Source organism: Grammomys surdaster, unplaced genomic scaffold (assembly GCF_004785775.1).
Source record: "Grammomys surdaster isolate TR1022 unplaced genomic scaffold, NIH_TR_1.0 126035, whole genome shotgun sequence".
Taxonomy (NCBI): domain Eukaryota; kingdom Metazoa; phylum Chordata; class Mammalia; order Rodentia; family Muridae; genus Grammomys; species Grammomys surdaster.
The window spans coordinates 4,434,367-4,451,759 of record NW_021620848.1 but is presented as its reverse complement, the minus strand read 5'-3'; the positions used below and the strand labels follow the sequence as shown (position 1 = coordinate 4,451,759).

General features: G+C 42.1%; 1 protein-coding gene across 2 annotated transcripts in view; it reads left to right on the top strand.

Annotated features, from left to right (window-relative positions):
• The window catches only part of Rabgap1 (RAB GTPase activating protein 1), a 125,369-nt gene extending 109,056 nt beyond the window's left edge, over positions 1–16,313 (top strand). For both annotated transcript variants that reach the window (XM_028754651.1, XM_028754650.1), the window contains exons 20-26: positions 3,637–3,729; positions 4,122–4,232; positions 10,433–10,537; positions 11,308–11,391; positions 11,862–11,933; positions 13,325–13,522; positions 14,726–16,313. In XM_028754651.1, the coding sequence (XP_028610484.1) occupies positions 3,637–3,729; positions 4,122–4,232; positions 10,433–10,537; positions 11,308–11,391; positions 11,862–11,933; positions 13,325–13,522; positions 14,726–14,848 (786 nt within the window). In that variant the 3' untranslated portion in view covers positions 14,849–16,313. The remainder of the gene's footprint in view (positions 1–3,636; positions 3,730–4,121; positions 4,233–10,432; positions 10,538–11,307; positions 11,392–11,861; positions 11,934–13,324; positions 13,523–14,725) is intronic.
• Positions 16,314–17,393: the final 1,080 nt, after the last annotated feature.

Here is a 17,393-nt window from a genome sequence, read left to right as displayed (position 1 = left end):
TTAATGTTGAAAATTGATGGTTTGAGAAGTAAGTACTAGGTTTATTGTCATTTTCTAAACTGAACATGTCTATTTTATCGTGCTGTTATAGCTCATAGTTTTTAAATTTACTTTTTGAAACAAAGAATGAGTTAGCTGTTTAAAAGGAGTTGAACAAAGGAGAGCTGCATCCTGAAGGTTCACTCTTTTTAAAAAATATTTTATTTTACATTCCAAATGTTGGCCCCCTTCTAGGTCCCCCCTCCCAGAGTTCTTCACCCCATCCCCCTACCCCTTTGCCTCTGAGAGGGTGCTCCCTCACCCACCTACCTGGTCTCTTCCCCCCCCCCCCCACATCCTCTCCCCCAGCATCTCTCTTTCCTATAGCCCTACAGGAGCAGATGCATGCTCTCCCACTGAGGCAAACAAGGCAGTTCTCTGCTATATATGTGCTGGGGGGCATGGACCAGCCCATGTATACTCTTTGGTTAGTGGCTTAATCTATGGGAGCTCCCAGGGGTCTGGGTTTCTTGATACTGTTTGTCTTCTTATGGGGTTGCCATCCCCTTCAGTTCCTTCAATCCTTCTCCTAACTCTTCCATAGGGGTAAGGTTCACTCATAATTGTGGTTAGGATGGCTGCAAGAGAAGTACATGCCAGAACAGAGGGTACTCCTGCTAGGCATAGGGAAAGCATAAAGATCCCCAGGAGAAAGAGAAGTGGTTGGTCCTGATGAAGCATGAACATCTAGGGAGAAGTAGAGTCCTTGAGAGAGTTGGAAAGCAGCACAGTAGCTTGTGGAAGGTTCCAGCTTGTGGCTTACAAGAAGTGGAGGTTTGAGAATAGACAGTGGCAGAGTGAAATCTGTTTGTAAGGGCAGAGAGGATTGTGCCTGCTGGAGGCAGCACAGAAGAGGCTAGTACAGTGGAAAGAGGCTGGGAGTTTTAGAAGTTTGATGGACTTAGGCTTTGAATGGAATTTCAGTGGCCTGGCCTTCAGACCCCAATCTTACAATTGTGGCTTTTCTTCCTCTTCCTTTCTTTCCTCATTTTTCTTCTTTTCCTTCTTTTCCTTTTCTTCCTTCTATTTCCCTTTTTGTTTTCAAGACAGGGTTTTCCTGGCTAGCCTCTGAGGTCCACTGCCTCTGCCTCCAAAGAGCTGGAACTAAAGGTGTGTGCCACCACCAACTGACACTACAATCTCTTCTTGACAACTTTACTCATAAAACAGAACCTCTTGATCCCCGAGATGATGATTGGGGCTGGGGATGCATCTTGTGTTTAGCAACACTGCTGGTATGTCCTACAGAAAGTGGTGGCATTACTACTACTACTACTACTACAACGACAACTACTACTACAACGACAACTAATACTACAACGACAACTAATACTACTAGGGGCAAATAGAGTCCCAAATTAATGTGAGCAAAACCATCTGTAAGGTGTTCTGTAGAACACTGTTGGAGTAAGAATTTTGGAACTTTGGTTTCCTTACAAAACACAGAAATATTATAATTTGTTTTTGTTTTAATCCCAAGTGTGGGATAAAGGGCTGCTTCGTATTGTCCACAGCAGTTGACTATAATTTGCCTCATGCTCTAGCAAGGGCGTGATTTTGCCAGCTGCAGATAGTTTCTGCAATTGTATGACATTTGAGGTTCTGGGGGACTTTTTAGAGGGTATATAAAAGCTAGCACCCCAAGAGGCCCCATGGGTTGTTGGTTGTTGTTGGTCATGGTTTGTTAAGTAGTTGTGGGCAAAAAAGAACAAGAAATTAGATATCCTGACACAATGAAGATCAAAGTTACCCCAAGGAACTCAATACCCCTAATCAACAGGAAGGAGTCCAACAATAGTATCACCCCCTTTCTAGACCCCCCCCCCGACTTCACTCAGAGATCTCTTTCCTTTCCCCTCTATCATTTTTTATCTACTATCTAGTGTTACGGAGTTGAAAAGGTGAGAGAATGGTAGAAGACAGAAGAACCTACAAAGTACCAAAAGACAAGTAGCACCTAATGTGGCAGAATGGGAAATTTGATTTCAAATGCCATAGAGGAAATAGCAGGGGACAAAAGAATGGATATTTTTTTCAGGACACCAGCAAAAAATTTATTGTGGCTGCTACTGCTGGGATATCCCTCTGCCCCCCCCAACCCCCCCACTTTGCTCCCTGGGTGGGGGGGATTTTCTGTTTTTTTTTTTTTCTTTTTCTTCTTTCTGTATTCTCTTTCAAAGAAGGATGGGAGAATGTCTGTGCAACTGGAAAAATTGCAGGTGAAAATGGAGGAGCCTGAGAAACAAAAAAGTTGAAATGGAATAACAAAAGGATTCACTCAGCTTTCTCATTTCTGAAAGGGCTGCAGAATTGTTTGTGCAGCTGAAAATATTGTGAGTGGAAATGGAAGCTCTGGGGAATGAGGAGCACTGGAAACGGAGAGTGAAAGGCTAAATGCGGTGACTGAGCAAGAGAACAGGCATTTACTGCAGGAGGAAAGAGGGAAAGAAACTGGGCTGGAGGGCAGTTGGGTCAGAGAAAAGCTGAAAAGGTGGGAGGACAATCTGATAAAACAGCCTGTTTCAAGACATTGGGTTAATTTCAACCATCCTCACCACCACAGTGAGAAGAGGAATAACCCAGAATTATGAGATCACCATCAATTTTCCCAGTAGCCAAATAGCACATGCCTGCTAATTGTATGGAACAAGGTTGTGACTAGATAGGATGGCTTCCTATAGAAATGAAGGTGGTTTTTAAAGGCTCTGGTCTTATATGGGATGCATTTGCCTTAAGTGAAACAAACTCTAAATAACTGGGCTACTCAAAATAGAATTATTCTCCAATACTGGAAGGAATCGGTCACAGCTGTACTGGAGGCCAGTCTACAATTGCAATGGTTAACATGCTGTAGGAAAGCATCTGTGAATACTGAACAGTGAAATCGAGTGAGGGGGAAGGAATATAGTAAAAGTTCAGTTGCTGGGTGGAGGGCAGTACTCTGATATATAAGAACAGATTTAATTTGATGACCCTACTATAGAACAATGTCAGTTAGTGGCTTTAAGAGCTTGGAACAATGTCGAGGAGCCCAGGAAGAATACCTTTTTCACAAAGGTTTTACAGGATCAGGCTCTGGAGAAGCCCTCACTGATTTTTTTACAAAGATTAGTCTCACCTGTAAACAAAGCCATATGAGACCCTGAATCAAAGCAGGTGTTGACAGATACCTTGCAAATGAAAATAGAAATAAAGAATGTAAAATATGATTAAACCATTAAAGAAGGTGCAAGCATTGCCTCTGGACAAGTGGATAAGGGATGCAGGCAGTAGTCTAACAATAACACCACCACCTTTCTGACCCTCCCTTACTTTATTCAGGGATCTCTTTCCTTTCCTCTCTCTCTTTTTTTTTTTTTCTCTCCTATCTAATGTTAGAAGGTTGAAAGGGTAGAGAAGGGGGGAAGAAAGAACCCACAAAGTAGCAGAAGACCAGTTACACAGTAACCATATATTCCTGGCAGTCTTGGGCTTATATTTGTCTATGAAGATTTCCATCCAAAGTAGTAAATGCCAAGCCACATTAATCGGGTCTGCCCAGGTCAGTAAGCACCACCATGGTCAGGTTCTTCATCTGTGCTGTGACTTCCTCGGCAGATTAGCCAGAAGAAGCTGAAGAAGTTTGAAAAGGAGTACCATACCATGAGGGAGCAGCAGGCCCAACAGGAAGACCCCATCGAGCGATTTGAGGTTTGTTTTACAGCCTTTCATATCATAGACTTGTGTCCACAGCTAGCTTTATTGACTCTTTTTAAAAATTCAGTTTCACTGTTTCAAGACTGGTTTTCAGATTGAGTTTACAAAATATAAGCACTGTTTTGCTGCAAACCAGCTGCCCAGGTTGGATGTTCTTTCCTCAGTCAGACACAGCTGCTTGACAAAGGTCACTTTGGTCAGTTACACACTTCTTTGAGGAGACAGGAAATTAGAAACTGTTTGTTTAGAAACGTTATTGTGTGAGCCATGTCTCTTTATTCCACAGGACTTGGAGACTACTTACTTTGGAACTTAACCCATGAAAAACTATCATTTCCATTTGATTGGGTTTTTATGTCCATAACTGACTTTTTTTCCTCCTGCAGCGGGAAAATAGGCGACTACAGGAAGCTAACATGAGGTTGGAGCAGGAAAATGACGACTTAGCTCATGAGCTGGTCACCAGCAAAATTGCATTGCGGAAGGACTTGGATAATGTAAGTGTGACAGATCTGAAGAGAAAGCTCACACTGAGGTCATTTGATCCCTTCCTTGAAGTTTAGCTTTGACTGCTGTAGATTCTATCAGCCCTTCCCTTAGAATCCAGCTCATTTGTCAGCCTTTCTTTCAAAGAGACTTCCAGTGTGCCATCCTCTATACTTCACTCACTGTGTTCACAGGCTCTTCTTGCTTACCCAGACATTGAGAGCGTGTGGTGGAGTTTGTGGGGAAGAGGGCATCTTTTACTAGTACTCATGGTATTGGTTAGCAGCGTTAGTTGTTCCAGCTTCTTGGATTCCACAGGAAGAGGTATAGATGTTTCTTTCACTTTTCTTCCTGTTGTGAGCCTTCTGGGTAATACTGCTCATGGGGATTCCATTCAGTGCTGAGCAATCTATTGTGGTTTTATTTGTATCCTTAATCTTGCCAGAATGGCTTTCTGCTTTGTGTACTACAAGTTTCTGAAACTTAGAGGAAGTAGTCTCATTCATAGCTTAAGATAAGCAAACTTATTCTGTGGCAACATAGGGAATGTTTTAAGGTTTTGAGGGCCTGTGGTCTCTGTTGCTGCTACTTGATTTTATCTGTGATACAAAAGCAGTTCACAGATAAATGAATGAATGGCTACTTTCTAATAAAAATTTACCTATAAAAATTTGGTGGTGGGTTGGATATGGCCCTGAGCTACAGTTTTTGCAAGCCCCTGGATTTAACCCCCCAGTATCCTGATATGAGTTCTTTGTTGATTTGCCAAGATTCTAGCAATATACTTAGGCTTCCAAGATCTTGCAAGCTTCTCACATTCACATATACAGTACATCCCTAGAAAAAAATATGTACTTCAGAAAGTCCTTGACATCTACCCAAATATATCTTTTATTAATTTCTCAAGAGTTGTTAAAACATCAAAGAAAAATATGGCTGTATCTGCTGGTTCTTTTCATTATCTCAGAAATTTAAAATTTCAGACAGACCCAATCTGTAATCACCTAGTCTGCTGTCCTAGCCACTGGACACTGAAATCTAGGCAGGAGAAGTAATGTCTATGGCACAGGTATAGTCAGGATTGCATAATTTGGCATGCTATACCAAAAAAGCGCATGCAAAGAACAGCTTATCAGACATGGCTGAGAAGACTTTTTTCTCCAGGCCAAGGCCAAGTTCTCTGTGGGTAACACCTGGGCTCTCACTTCTCACTGCCTTTCTGACAGTGAGAAAGGCCTGTTTGTCAGGGTTAAGCCTCCTCTCCCTGTTTAAAAACCTTCAAACAATGTCTCACTGCTCAGGCATTTCTGCCTGGAGAGTAGAGGGAGCTTGTGTAAGTAGAGCAGAGAATATTTGAATCGGGCTACAGAGTTCATCTCACAGTTCCCTCCCAGCTGTGGATGATACAGAATGAAGTGAATGTTAAAAAAAAATTAAAAGTCCTCAATATACAGTAGCAGCAGGTTGGCCAGAGCGCTAGGTGGGTGCTCAGCTTGAGCAATTGTATTTTCTCATCTGTAAGAACATGTGGTAGAAGTCAATCAGTAGTTTGAGGTAGTCTTGGATTCTTTTTTTTTGAGACATGGTTTTTCTGTGTAGCTCTGGCTGGCCTCGAACTCACAGAGATCCTTCTGCCTATGCCTCCCGCGTGCTGTGATTAAAGGCATGTAGGCCACCACTGCCCAGCTTAGACTTTAATTCTTGAAACCTGTCCATGAGCAGTGTAAACCTTTTTTTAAGGTTGGCTCATCTGAAACTGTAGTCTTAAAAAATAGGTTACATTCCTTAGCCCTGAAGCAGAAAAAGTGCAAACTGTAGCGGTCTCTGGTCCTGTAGCACCAGGCTGTTTACAAGTACTTCACAGCTCTGTTAATCCCTTACTCCCTCCTTACAAGGCAGAGGTAAGGATAAGATTTTTTTTCCCCTTTTGAGACAGGATCTTACTATGGCGCTCCAACATGCTTAGGACTTTCTGTATAGACCAGGCTGGCTAGAACTCACAAAGGTCCACCTGCCTCTGCTCTCAAGTGCACCTCTACACCAGGCTAAGAATTTTGTTTTAACAATTATGAGGTACTGAGGTGAGGAGTGAAAATACCCAGAAAGCTAGAAAACTCTGAACCTCACTGGAATGTCTGAGATCTCTTCTGTGATACTAAACAGTTGCCATTATAGACAAGAACCAGTCAAGGAGCTGTGATTTGATGTTTTAAGTACGTTGGCAAGCACAAGCTAAGAAAGGTTAATGAGTCTGCTGTGTAAGAACTAGCATTTCTTTAGCATTGTTGGGTGCTAGGCACTGTTCCAAGCACTCTGTAACACCATCTTTGTGAACCTTCAGCACAGCACAGTATACAGGACCATGACCCCCTTTCATGGATCACAAAGTGGGAACAAAGCAGGTTGTCTCTCTTATACAGGTAGGTTGCCAGCTAGTCACAGAGCACACCCATCACAGTGAAAACCCAGGTGGCCTGAGTCCAATGGTTACACTCTAAGTAGGAACACTGCCAATAGGACTCAGGAGCACCTGGCTAGCACCTACAGTTCTGAGCAGACACTCTTCCAAACCATTATTGAAAGCGATATGAAGAAGGTGAGATGTTCTCACATTCTTTTGACTGCAGAGGTTCAATTTTTAAAAGAAGTTCATTCTTTTTATTATTTCCTCACATCTGAACTGTATCACTTTTGTCGTCTTCTGCCTCTTTGTGCTATTGTTTACATAGCTGTAGAGAAATTTCTAGTCACTTAACTCCTTAGTGACCCCAGAAAAGCTTTCTCTTCTGTGCGTAGGGTGACAACTGGAAGCAACATTGGGGCTATGAGGAGAGAGAACCTATGAACGGTCCCTGACATAGGGCTGACAGGACCATATGTCATTAGAACAAAAAGCAGCACAGCTAGGTGGTGGGTCCAGCAGGTTGCTAGACTTCATTTCACTACAGTTCCTCAGCCTGAGCTCAAACATGAGCTGACTCTGCATAGGTTGGACTAATTGACATTCTAGCTACTCCATCCTTATATAAGCCAAGACTACAGAGTCTTAAGCCAGGACTACAGAGTCTTGATTACAGGAGTTTTATAATGAATCTTAAAATTAAGTCATTTATAGCATCTGGCTTTGTTTTTAAAAACTCACTTGGCTGCTTTGAATGGAGACTTTTACAGAAATACAAAGGACTTAAAGGGTTCTAGTAATAGATGACTTCTGGGATTTTAAATAAGGCTTCATGGAATCTGTCAATTTTCAGAGATTTGACATGTGAACAACCCCCTGCCCATGGCATGTCACCTTTGTGTTAACATGCCTTCAGTTCCTCTCAGTACCACTTTATGGTTTTTCAGTTCAAATGGTTTGCTCCTCTTACAATGTGTATTCTTAATTGTACTTTCCAGTTGGCTACTAATCACCAGAAGGTAGTTTTATACAATACTCTGTAGTCTTTGACCTTACCAAAATCTGTGATTAGTCTAGTTGGGGTGCATTTGGTTTTTGTTTCATTTTCGTTTTTTGTCTTTTTTTATTTATATTTCTTTTTTTTTTTTTTTGAGTTTTCCACATACATACACTATTGTATTTCTGAATGAAGACTATTAACTTCAGGCTCTTCTTCGTTTTCCACTGCTGTCCATACTTGCCAAGGTCTTTAGACCAGTCTTGGGTAGGATGGCATCATTTGTTCTTTGGGCCATTATAATAGTGAGGACTGAACCTGAGGCTTCACATGTGCCAGGCTGGCACTCCACTAGTAAACAACAGCTGAGCTTTCAGCTTCTTATTTTGAGATAGGGGTCTTAATAAATTGTTAAGGCAGACCTTGAACTTATGATCTAATGGACTTAGTCATGATGCTTACAAGTTAAATTTTCAGGAAATTATGAATTGACTTCCTGGATAATGGAGCTGTAACAATTGGAGAATGTCTCTAATTCTTCACATGACAACTGCTAAAATTTGTTTGGATTTTTTTTTTTTTTTTTTTTAGACAATCTCAATGTGATTAGTTAAGGTGGACCTGGCTAATCTGGTACTTGTTAAGTTGCTAGGGCTAGCCTGGAATTTAAGGTGGTTCCCATGGGTCTGTTCCCCAAAATGCTGGGAATATGGGTGTGCACCGCCTAGCTGTTCTTTATCAAATTGTCTTTCCGCACCTTGTCCTTGATGGCCAAGTATATATCTGAAGCTGCTGGGGCTTCTTTGCTGATGTTTATAAATCCCTAGCAAACTCCCCCTTGCACTCCTGAACTGGGTTATGCCCACCTCCACCCTAGCCCTGTTGCCTAAGTAGATGTTTACCAGTAAAGTTGATCTTTCCAAAGCCAGCTTTTCTTTTACTTTTTTTTTTTCGGTAGTATTTGTTCTGTTAATATCGTTTTGAGTTATTTCTTCCTACTTTGGGGGAGATTTAGTTTGTAAAAATTTTTTTACTATCTTAAAGATTTTTATAATTTACTGCAAAGCTTTTTAAAAATCAACATCTGAAATTCTATGTATGTACTTTTTTTAAAGACAGCCCTGTTATTATTTATCTCTTTTACTTCCAACTTTATGGAGTTTGGCTTTACATCATGGGAGCATCAGCGTGTATTTCCATTGTGTTTCCTTCCTTGTGAAATGGCCCCACAAGTCCTCACTGCTCAGTTATATCCAGATAGCTACTGCTTTTCTGTCTTGTTTGCTTTTTTTTTTTTTTTTTTGCTGCATCCTTTTGCTGCTTCCTTCTCTCTCCCACAGTTTCTGCCACCTCAGCCTCCCAGGACCCTAACCAACCTTTTTCAGACATATTGTTCTTGACCCTCTAGGCAGAAGCCTCAGTAATAAGGAGAATATAGATGGTTTCTTTTCTCCTTCACTATTTCCCAGATAATGTTCAGAATTCTGGTTAGAGTAGAAGGGTGAATCTGTTTCCTATTCACCCTTCATGACTGGAAGTAGGAGCTTGGATTTATGTATATTATCCCTAGGTGTCTCATCTCAGTTGTTTATATAAATCGAGTGACTGTTGCAAGTGGGGGTCCCATCAGGACTAGAGCTGGGGCAGTCCAGTAGGCTGTGTGCGCCTTCCCATTGAAGTGCTGAGAGCCAGCTAGAGTGGAGCTGGAGCAGGGGCTGTAGAGTCCGTCCAGCTCTGTTACCTAGACTGTGAGAGGCGAGGAGAGACTGCCTCACCTTGCCCCTATGGAAGTGGAGCTTCCAGCTGTATCAGCTTTCCCCTTGCTGACTCACTTTTGGAGTTGCCCTCATATGAGCCACCTACTCACTGATAATGGGCACAGGTCACAGCTATGCTCAAGTGCTATCTATCAGCTGTGTTCTCTTACTATTTTCTTGTGATCTGCTGTCTTCATTTTGCTTATGATTGCCTCTTGAGTTTGCAATGGAGGAATAAGTAGTGAACTATCCTCAGTGCCTGCTCAGTCTGCAAGGAGTCAGCAGTTGCCTCAGTTTGCTCACATCATGCCTGTCTCAGTTCTGTTTGTGAAGGTCCAAGAGTACAATGAATAGCTCAGTCCTAGCTACAGTACTTGTCTAAGTGTTGTCAACACTGCTTAATATCAGAGAAGCCAGGCAAAGTTGTCCAGGAAAGGACCCAAAAAGGCTATCCCTAGCTTCCTTGATTGTTGTCCAATGACAGTCACTTTTCAGTTATCTGTGAAGGGATCTGTGTCAGGAACCACAGGGATTTTTCCCTCCTGGGATTCACATCTCTACTTACCAGACATTTGTTTGTGCTAGAAAAAGACGATGGCCACTCAAAATTTCAGAAAAAGTAGTTTTTTTCTGTTGAATAACTTTAGCAAGAACACATGCAGGACTAGTCAGATGCGTGGAAGAAATGGAAACCATTTGGAAAAGAAAACAATAATAAAATTCACCTACCATCCCATTGTTCATGCTAGCTTAGGCACTGTACTGGATGAATATTATGCTGGATAACCTACAGCTTAGAAAGAAAGGGTCTCTGTAATTTATTCAAGTAGCACAAGTCCCTTAACAATGAGGTGAGTTTAAAAAAACCAAAACAAACCTCAGTCCCTGACCACTGCCCTGCACTAGCTACACACTGTAAGCAGCCTAGGGGTGACCTTGAGTGTGCCATTCCTCCATCTGGACAGGCTCACTCTATCTTCTTACAATACGATCCTGACCTTTCAAGTTCTGAGCACATAATGAGTGCTTAGTAATGTCATCTTCTTGGTGTCTCAGGCAGAGGAGAAGGCGGATGCATTGAATAAGGAGCTGCTGATGACCAAGCAGAAGCTGATTGATGCAGAAGATGAGAAGAGGAGGTTAGAAGAAGAGTCTGCACAGGTGAGGGGATCCTTGCTTCCTCCCATACACCTCTGAATTTTCACAATACTGGTGGGTTCTGCTAGATGCACTCTCTTGGTGCTAGAGAAACTGGAGACAGTGGCTTCAGTTACTTTTCAAAGGCCATTTTAATTTTTTCCATAAAATGTAATGGTTCCTAAAAACTAAAGCATGAGTTAGTACCATCACTGAGATGGGACAAGCTCCTGTGTATCAGCATGAAAGACAATGGAAGGATACTAGTGTCTGCAGGAGAGGGTGCATCTCAGAATGTCTTCCTCCCACCTTTGTCCTCTGATGCCTCTCATAGAATACACTTTGAGAGCCATGGGTGCCATGGGACCCAGAACAAGCTCTCTCCCTCTATCTACACTTGCACAGGACCTTCACAACTACTCATCTCAGGTAGACCTAGCCAAGATGAGCCTGAACAAGCACTGCCTGTAACACTGCCATCTTTCCTGGGTCTTTTTTTTTTTTTTGGGGGGGGGGGGGCCCTGTTTGGCCTGCACTGTCTCCTTGTACAGTGGCTAGAACAACTTTAGTAGAAGCCCCAATGGAACTGGGCACTGTCATTTCTAGAAATATGGACTTTTCCTCCTAGTGGTGTTAAATACAGAGGATTAGTGTTACATTGGGAAGAGGAAGGAGGTGGGTGTGAAGGAACTAAGCCCAGCCAGTTAGGTAAGGCTCAGCACTATGTAGTTAATAACCAGGCTTCCTCTTTCATTTCAAATACTCACTTTTTTTTTTTTTTTTAATGTGTGCAGTTAAAGGAAATGTGCCGCCGGGAACTTGACAAGGCAGAATCAGAGATTAAAAAAAATAGCTCTATCATTGGTGACTATAAGCAGGTGAGTTTCTGTACCAGGGGCTGGGCTGGGCACGGCACATGATGGGTAGAGTATGCCCTCTGGCTTCAAGGTCCTGTTCTTACCTTAGTCTCACAATAAGGAAGCTTATCTCCACCTGGGAAGATTGTTAAGATCTAACTAGGCATGCATGCAGAGTGCCCAGCATATAGGAGGTACATAAAAGCCAGCATTTAAGATGTCAGGTGATGAAGTATGTCTGAATATTGGCAAGCCACTCCCTTCTAAGGCTGGTAGAATTTTTGTAAACAGAACCAGATTGATCTCTCTTCTTCTATACCTGGGATCTCACAGTGTCTATAGAGAACTTTGTAGGTCTGTTCCGTCTGTGCTCTGTTACTCCCACCTATGCAGTCACAGCATAGTCCTTCTGCTGCTAGAATAGAATTTATCCAAAGTCCAACTTATGCAGGTAACATTGAGCCAAACTCTCTGGTTTTATATTTGTTTAGATTTGTTCTCAACTGAGTGAAAGACTGGAAAAGCAACAGACAGCCAATAAAGTGGAAATTGAGAAAATCCGGGTAAGATTTACTGATTAAAGAGATTTCTTACCCTCTAGTTCAATATATGGCCTATCCTTGACATAGCAGGTAAAAGTGAGCCAAGCTGAGCAGTCTGCAGGCTTAACAATTTACATGCCTCTTTCTCTAGAAGAACTAAGACCAAATATGCTGTAGTTTGAAATCTCACACTTGGGTTCCCAGAATTGCAAACACCACTGAGAAAGCTACACTAAGTGTTGCTTGGGGGGTGGGGTGGGGAGGGGAGGTTGTTCTTAATTTATCATTCTGCAGATCCCCTGCACTCATACCTTCTGCTCTAAGGGGTCTGAAAACAGTGAATATTTTTAATATTTTATTGCAAGTTTGGGGGCTTTTTGTAACTCAAGGCTTTCTTTAAACTATTTCTTAAACCTTACAAAGGCCACCACCAATTTTCTGATGTGCTCCTTACTAACCTGTTTAAATATGCCTTCTATGCTTCTAAACAAGTTTGAGAAATAAGAGGTAAAACCTTATAATACAAAAACTCAAAGACAGATTGATGACAGAATCTTTTTTCCTCTCATGGATATTCAATTGAAGCCCCCTTACACACACTAAAAACACCTACTTTCTGAGTTAATCCCCTCACACCAGTTAAGATTGTGTTTCATATTCTTCAGCCTCTCCTGATCTTCGATTAAGATATAAAATTGTATTCAACCCAGTTTCTTTAAACATTTCTGTTTCTAAATTTGGGATACAGATTTTTTTCCCTCAGGGCATCCTGTTTTGATGATCTTTTTTGAAGATTTATTTTTAATGAGTTATGTTGTTTATGGGGGTAGATGTGAACACAGGTGCTTATGGATGCCAGAGGCATTGGATCCCCCCTAGAGCTGGAGGATTGAGCAGTTGTGATCCACATGATGTAGTGCTAGAAATCAAACTGAGGTCCCCTGAAGAACGTTACATACTCTTAACTACTGAACAGTTTCTCCAGAGTCTATATTCAGTTTTGCATCTTACTTCTTTATACTAGTATTAGTATTTACCCATTTTTTCCCTATTATGAACATTTTTTCAAGTATTTAGAACCTGGAAGCTCCCCCTGAACAAGCACAAACCAGCATATCTCATTGTTCCCAGCTGGATACTTTCTCTGTATACCAGTTAGTGAAGACCCTTGCATATGAACCTTTGATTGTGTGCAACTTTGTTTTCTTAGGCTAGAATTGCTCGTGGTGTACAGTGGATCAAGGGGATATTTTTATTGCTTTTGGTTTAAAACACCAACCAAGTAGTCTTCGATGTAGGTTGTCTGACATTTTCTGAAGGCACCAGACTCACAAGGGACACTGAGGTACATGCTGTAGCATCTGACAGAGTGTCATCTTTTGGGTTCTCTTCACTTCTGGTGTTCACTTCAGCAAAAGGTAGATGACTGTGACCGCTGCCGAGACTTCTTCAACAAAGAAGGGCGAGTGAAGGGTACCAGCTCAGCCAAGGGAGTTTCAGATGAGGACACAGATGAAGAAAAAGAGACACTCAAGAACCAGCTGCGGGAGATGGAGCTAGAGCTGGCACAAACCAAACTGCAGTTGGTAGAAGCTGAGTGCAAGATCCAGGTAACAACAGCGCCACAAAGGCACACATACTCCTTAACAGTCAGATTTATGGGACGGACTAGAAACACCAGAAATGACTTTTGTGATTTGGGATGTCTTATCTCACCCCACGCCCCCACCACCACCTAGACTCTGACCACAGCCCTCCTAGGGAGAACACTTACTACCTACCAGAGCATGTTTAACCATTTCAACGTACTAAGAATTAACAACAAAATGTTAAGTCTTTTTAGTACAACATAGAGCAGTATTTAAAAAATACCTCTCCCCAACTCAATCCAGGTTAGTAATCTCTCTACATCTTAGACTTCTGGTGTCCATATAGAAATGTGAGTCTTAGACCAGTGGTGGTAGTACACACCTTTAATCCCAGCACTTGGGAGACAGAAGCAAGTGTATCTCTGTAAGCAAGCCTGGTCTAGAGAGCTAGTTCTAGGACAACCAAGGCTGCACAGAAGAACCCTGTGTTGAAAAACACAAAAGGGATGGGGAGGGAGGAGGTAGAGAGAGAAATGGGAGTCCTAATCTTTTGTCAGGTTATATTGAATACTAAAGATATTTAAGTATACATGAGAATGATAACAGAATACAAACCAGGATGCACAAACCTGATTCTTCTAACACGCATCACTAACCTCACTTTGTGACTTTGGGCATATTTCCTAATGATTATGAGCCTCCAAGCCATCCTTATCACTAGGGCACCATGAATGGCAGGAACCTAGTTCAAGTCTAAAACTTCAGACCAGATTTCCCATGCCAAAGTCAATTACTGATGGACATATCTTCTTTTGTCAGGGTCATACTAGGTACTGAGGGTTTGTAGGACTGCCCAGGACAACCCCCCCCCCCCAAAAAAAAGTATCACCAAGATAAGCAGTATCTAAGCTGTGGTCAAAGAATGGACAAAGAGCAGCTGTACAAAATCAAGATCCGCGTTCTGGCTGAGGGAGCAGCTCAGACCACAACCAAAGGGACAAGAGGCCTGCTTAATGACAAATCTCAGGAAAGGGATGAACACAGGTCCCATACTAAGTGATTTGGACTTACAGGAATTTTAACTGGATGATGGTGTGCCTGAAAGTTGCAGGAGACAGTGATTTTAAGAGGCTGTAATTTCAGATTAGAGAGTTCCCAAATCCTTTGGCTCTGTAAGAGCAGATAGATTCCAAACATCCTCACACTTCCTTGTTATTTCTACAGGACTTGGAACACCACTTGGGCCTTGCCCTCAGTGAGGTGCAAGCAGCCAAGAAGACTTGGTTTAACCGAACACTGAGCTCCATAAAAACAGCAACGGGCGTTCAAGGGAAAGAGACATGCTGAGAATAGCTGCTGCCTCCAGACACCTCCAGAAAACACACCACCTTTTGTTGCCTTCTTTGGCCAGATGTGTGATTCTGTGATATGTTGCAGGACCAGAATGTACCTAGGTCAGAGCTGTCTAGTATGTTGGTAGGTCAGTGGGCCAGAGCTCCTGCAGCAGGCTGCCAACCCAACTGATGCTTTGGGCATGCACCAGAGTCCTTCCTTCTTCCTAGTGCCATTCAGGCCTCTTTTCTGTATAGGAACACTTCACATAGCCAGAGTTGGGGTATCCCCCAATGTATTGGGTTTTCTTTTTCTAAACCCTTTAAAAAAAAATGTGTACACACACACACTATCCTTTGAGTGGGGGAGCAGGGATTCAGAAAATAGAGTAATTCTGACAGATGTCAGTGCCAGCAAAAGCCCCCAGAGAGATGAAAAGCACTTTGAGTAGAAGGGTCTCGGAGTCACAGTTAAAGTCACCTAATTTTGTTAACTAATATAGTGCATAAGTTTTGATTTGGAATTATTCACATTGCTGAGCAATTCTATGCAACTCTCATAGTCGTGTCTTTTTTTTAAAAAAACAAAAACAAAAACAAAACAAAAAATTAGCTGCCAAAGCTACTTCCTAAGGCTGGAATGGGCCACATGACTGTGAGACTGAATCAATCATGACATGGACAGCTTTTACTTTGTTTAAAGTGTCATGTGTACATATATATGTGTGTATATATATATGTGTGTGTGTGTGTGTGTTTATAAATATATATGTATATATAAATACCATTCCCAGTACCCTATACTGACAGTGTTTAAATCCCAGACAACCTGCTAATCTACCACTGCCATCTGTGGTTATGGGGCAGTTCCTTGACCTCTAATGTTTGCAAAGCAGGTTGTTCAAGTGAGGAAGACTGAATATATGAACTTATATACACACGGTCCTACTTTCCTGGCTGGATCTCTGAAGCTTCCCAGAGTGTTCAGGTATGGATCTTACTGGTCAGATGATGGGCTGTGGATTCTCACTTTAAAGCTATGAAATGGCTGTTTTAGCACCTTTTTTAAATTAAAAACAAAACCTTTTGACTCTTTAATTTATATGCTGACAAGCGGTCTCACAAGTGGCTCATCCTCTCTGCTCTGTGTGGAGGTAGCTTGGGTTTGTATATAAAGAAAGACACAAGTTATTTTCTCTTTCTCTGTTGGCTTTACTAATGCTTGATGAGGTCATCTACAGTGGGGAGATAATAAGTGGCCTGTTCTTCCCCAGACCATTCCCTACCACTTCCTGTGTCTGTCTTTTTCAGTTAACCAAAACAGCCGTAAGTCCATCTAAAACTAGGTGTGTGGACATTGTGTGCTAGGGTAGTTTGTGCGTCAGCTTTATGAACTGAAATATAAACCAGTAAAATTGTATTACTATTTCTTTTGTTTGTTTTAACAGCATATTCATTAAATATTTTGGTACAAACAGCAATGCTTCGTACAAAAGTCATTTTATGATTGCATATTTCTTTCCCATCCATTTCCCAGAAGCAGTCAGAACCAGCATTTGTGCACATCAGGCACATATGGGAAGAACATACTGGGTACAGGTTGTGTTGTACAAGAGATGGTACCCATGGCCCTCCCTGAGAAGTGTAGTGCTGACGTTGACAGGTGAGAAAATCCCAATGCTTAAAAATCTAAGGAAGGTTTTCACAAGAAGTTAGAATTAGGCTTGGGATCCGAATCGTCTCACCTATCAGAGATATAGTCGGAGATGGGAGAAAGAACAGCAAGTGGCTGTTGGTACAAGAAGGAAAACAACTGAAAAGAGCAGTGTTAGCTCAGGTACAGGAAAAGGGTGGGTATATCTTCACTGAGGTTCCTTTTTCTCCCTGGCTGGTCCTCCCAACATCTCTACACCCTAGGTATGTAGAGTTCCCAGGTCCTTTCTTTACCCTGTAAATACTTCTTACTCCACCTCCCTCCTCTGAATCTCAGTGTTGCTTTCTAACCCTGTCCTCTCTTCACTTGCTGCTTGACTAGACTACCTACCAGACGTTCTATATAAACTGTCTCAGAACGTTCTATATAGCCTGGGATCCAGATTCTGTGTCAAGTGATCCTGCCTGACTTCTACATAGCTGCTGATCCTTAGGACTAAGCTGTGATAAGTGCTCTTGTAAAGGCCAGGAAATGGCTCCAGAGCACAGTTCACAGGGTAGAGGACATGTTTCTGGGGTCCACCTACATTTGCTGGCTGGCTAGTGGCTCAAGGGTCCCATGTTAGGGAGTGTTATCTTGGTAGAAATCTCCATCATGAAGCTATATATCACCATCCAAGATACTAACATACTAAGATCCTGAATTGGGGATATACCTTATAAGTGTATGGGATACACTGGACCACTGAACAAACAATTTATAAGGGAGACAAGAAGGTAGGGATACAACTCTGCAGTGACTAGATTTGCTGGGTAGAAGCAAGAGGACAATGTTTAGGAAGAAATGGAAAAAGTAGTCTAAGTCAGGTGGAGGCCCATGCAAAGGACCTGAAAGACGTGGGGAAGGA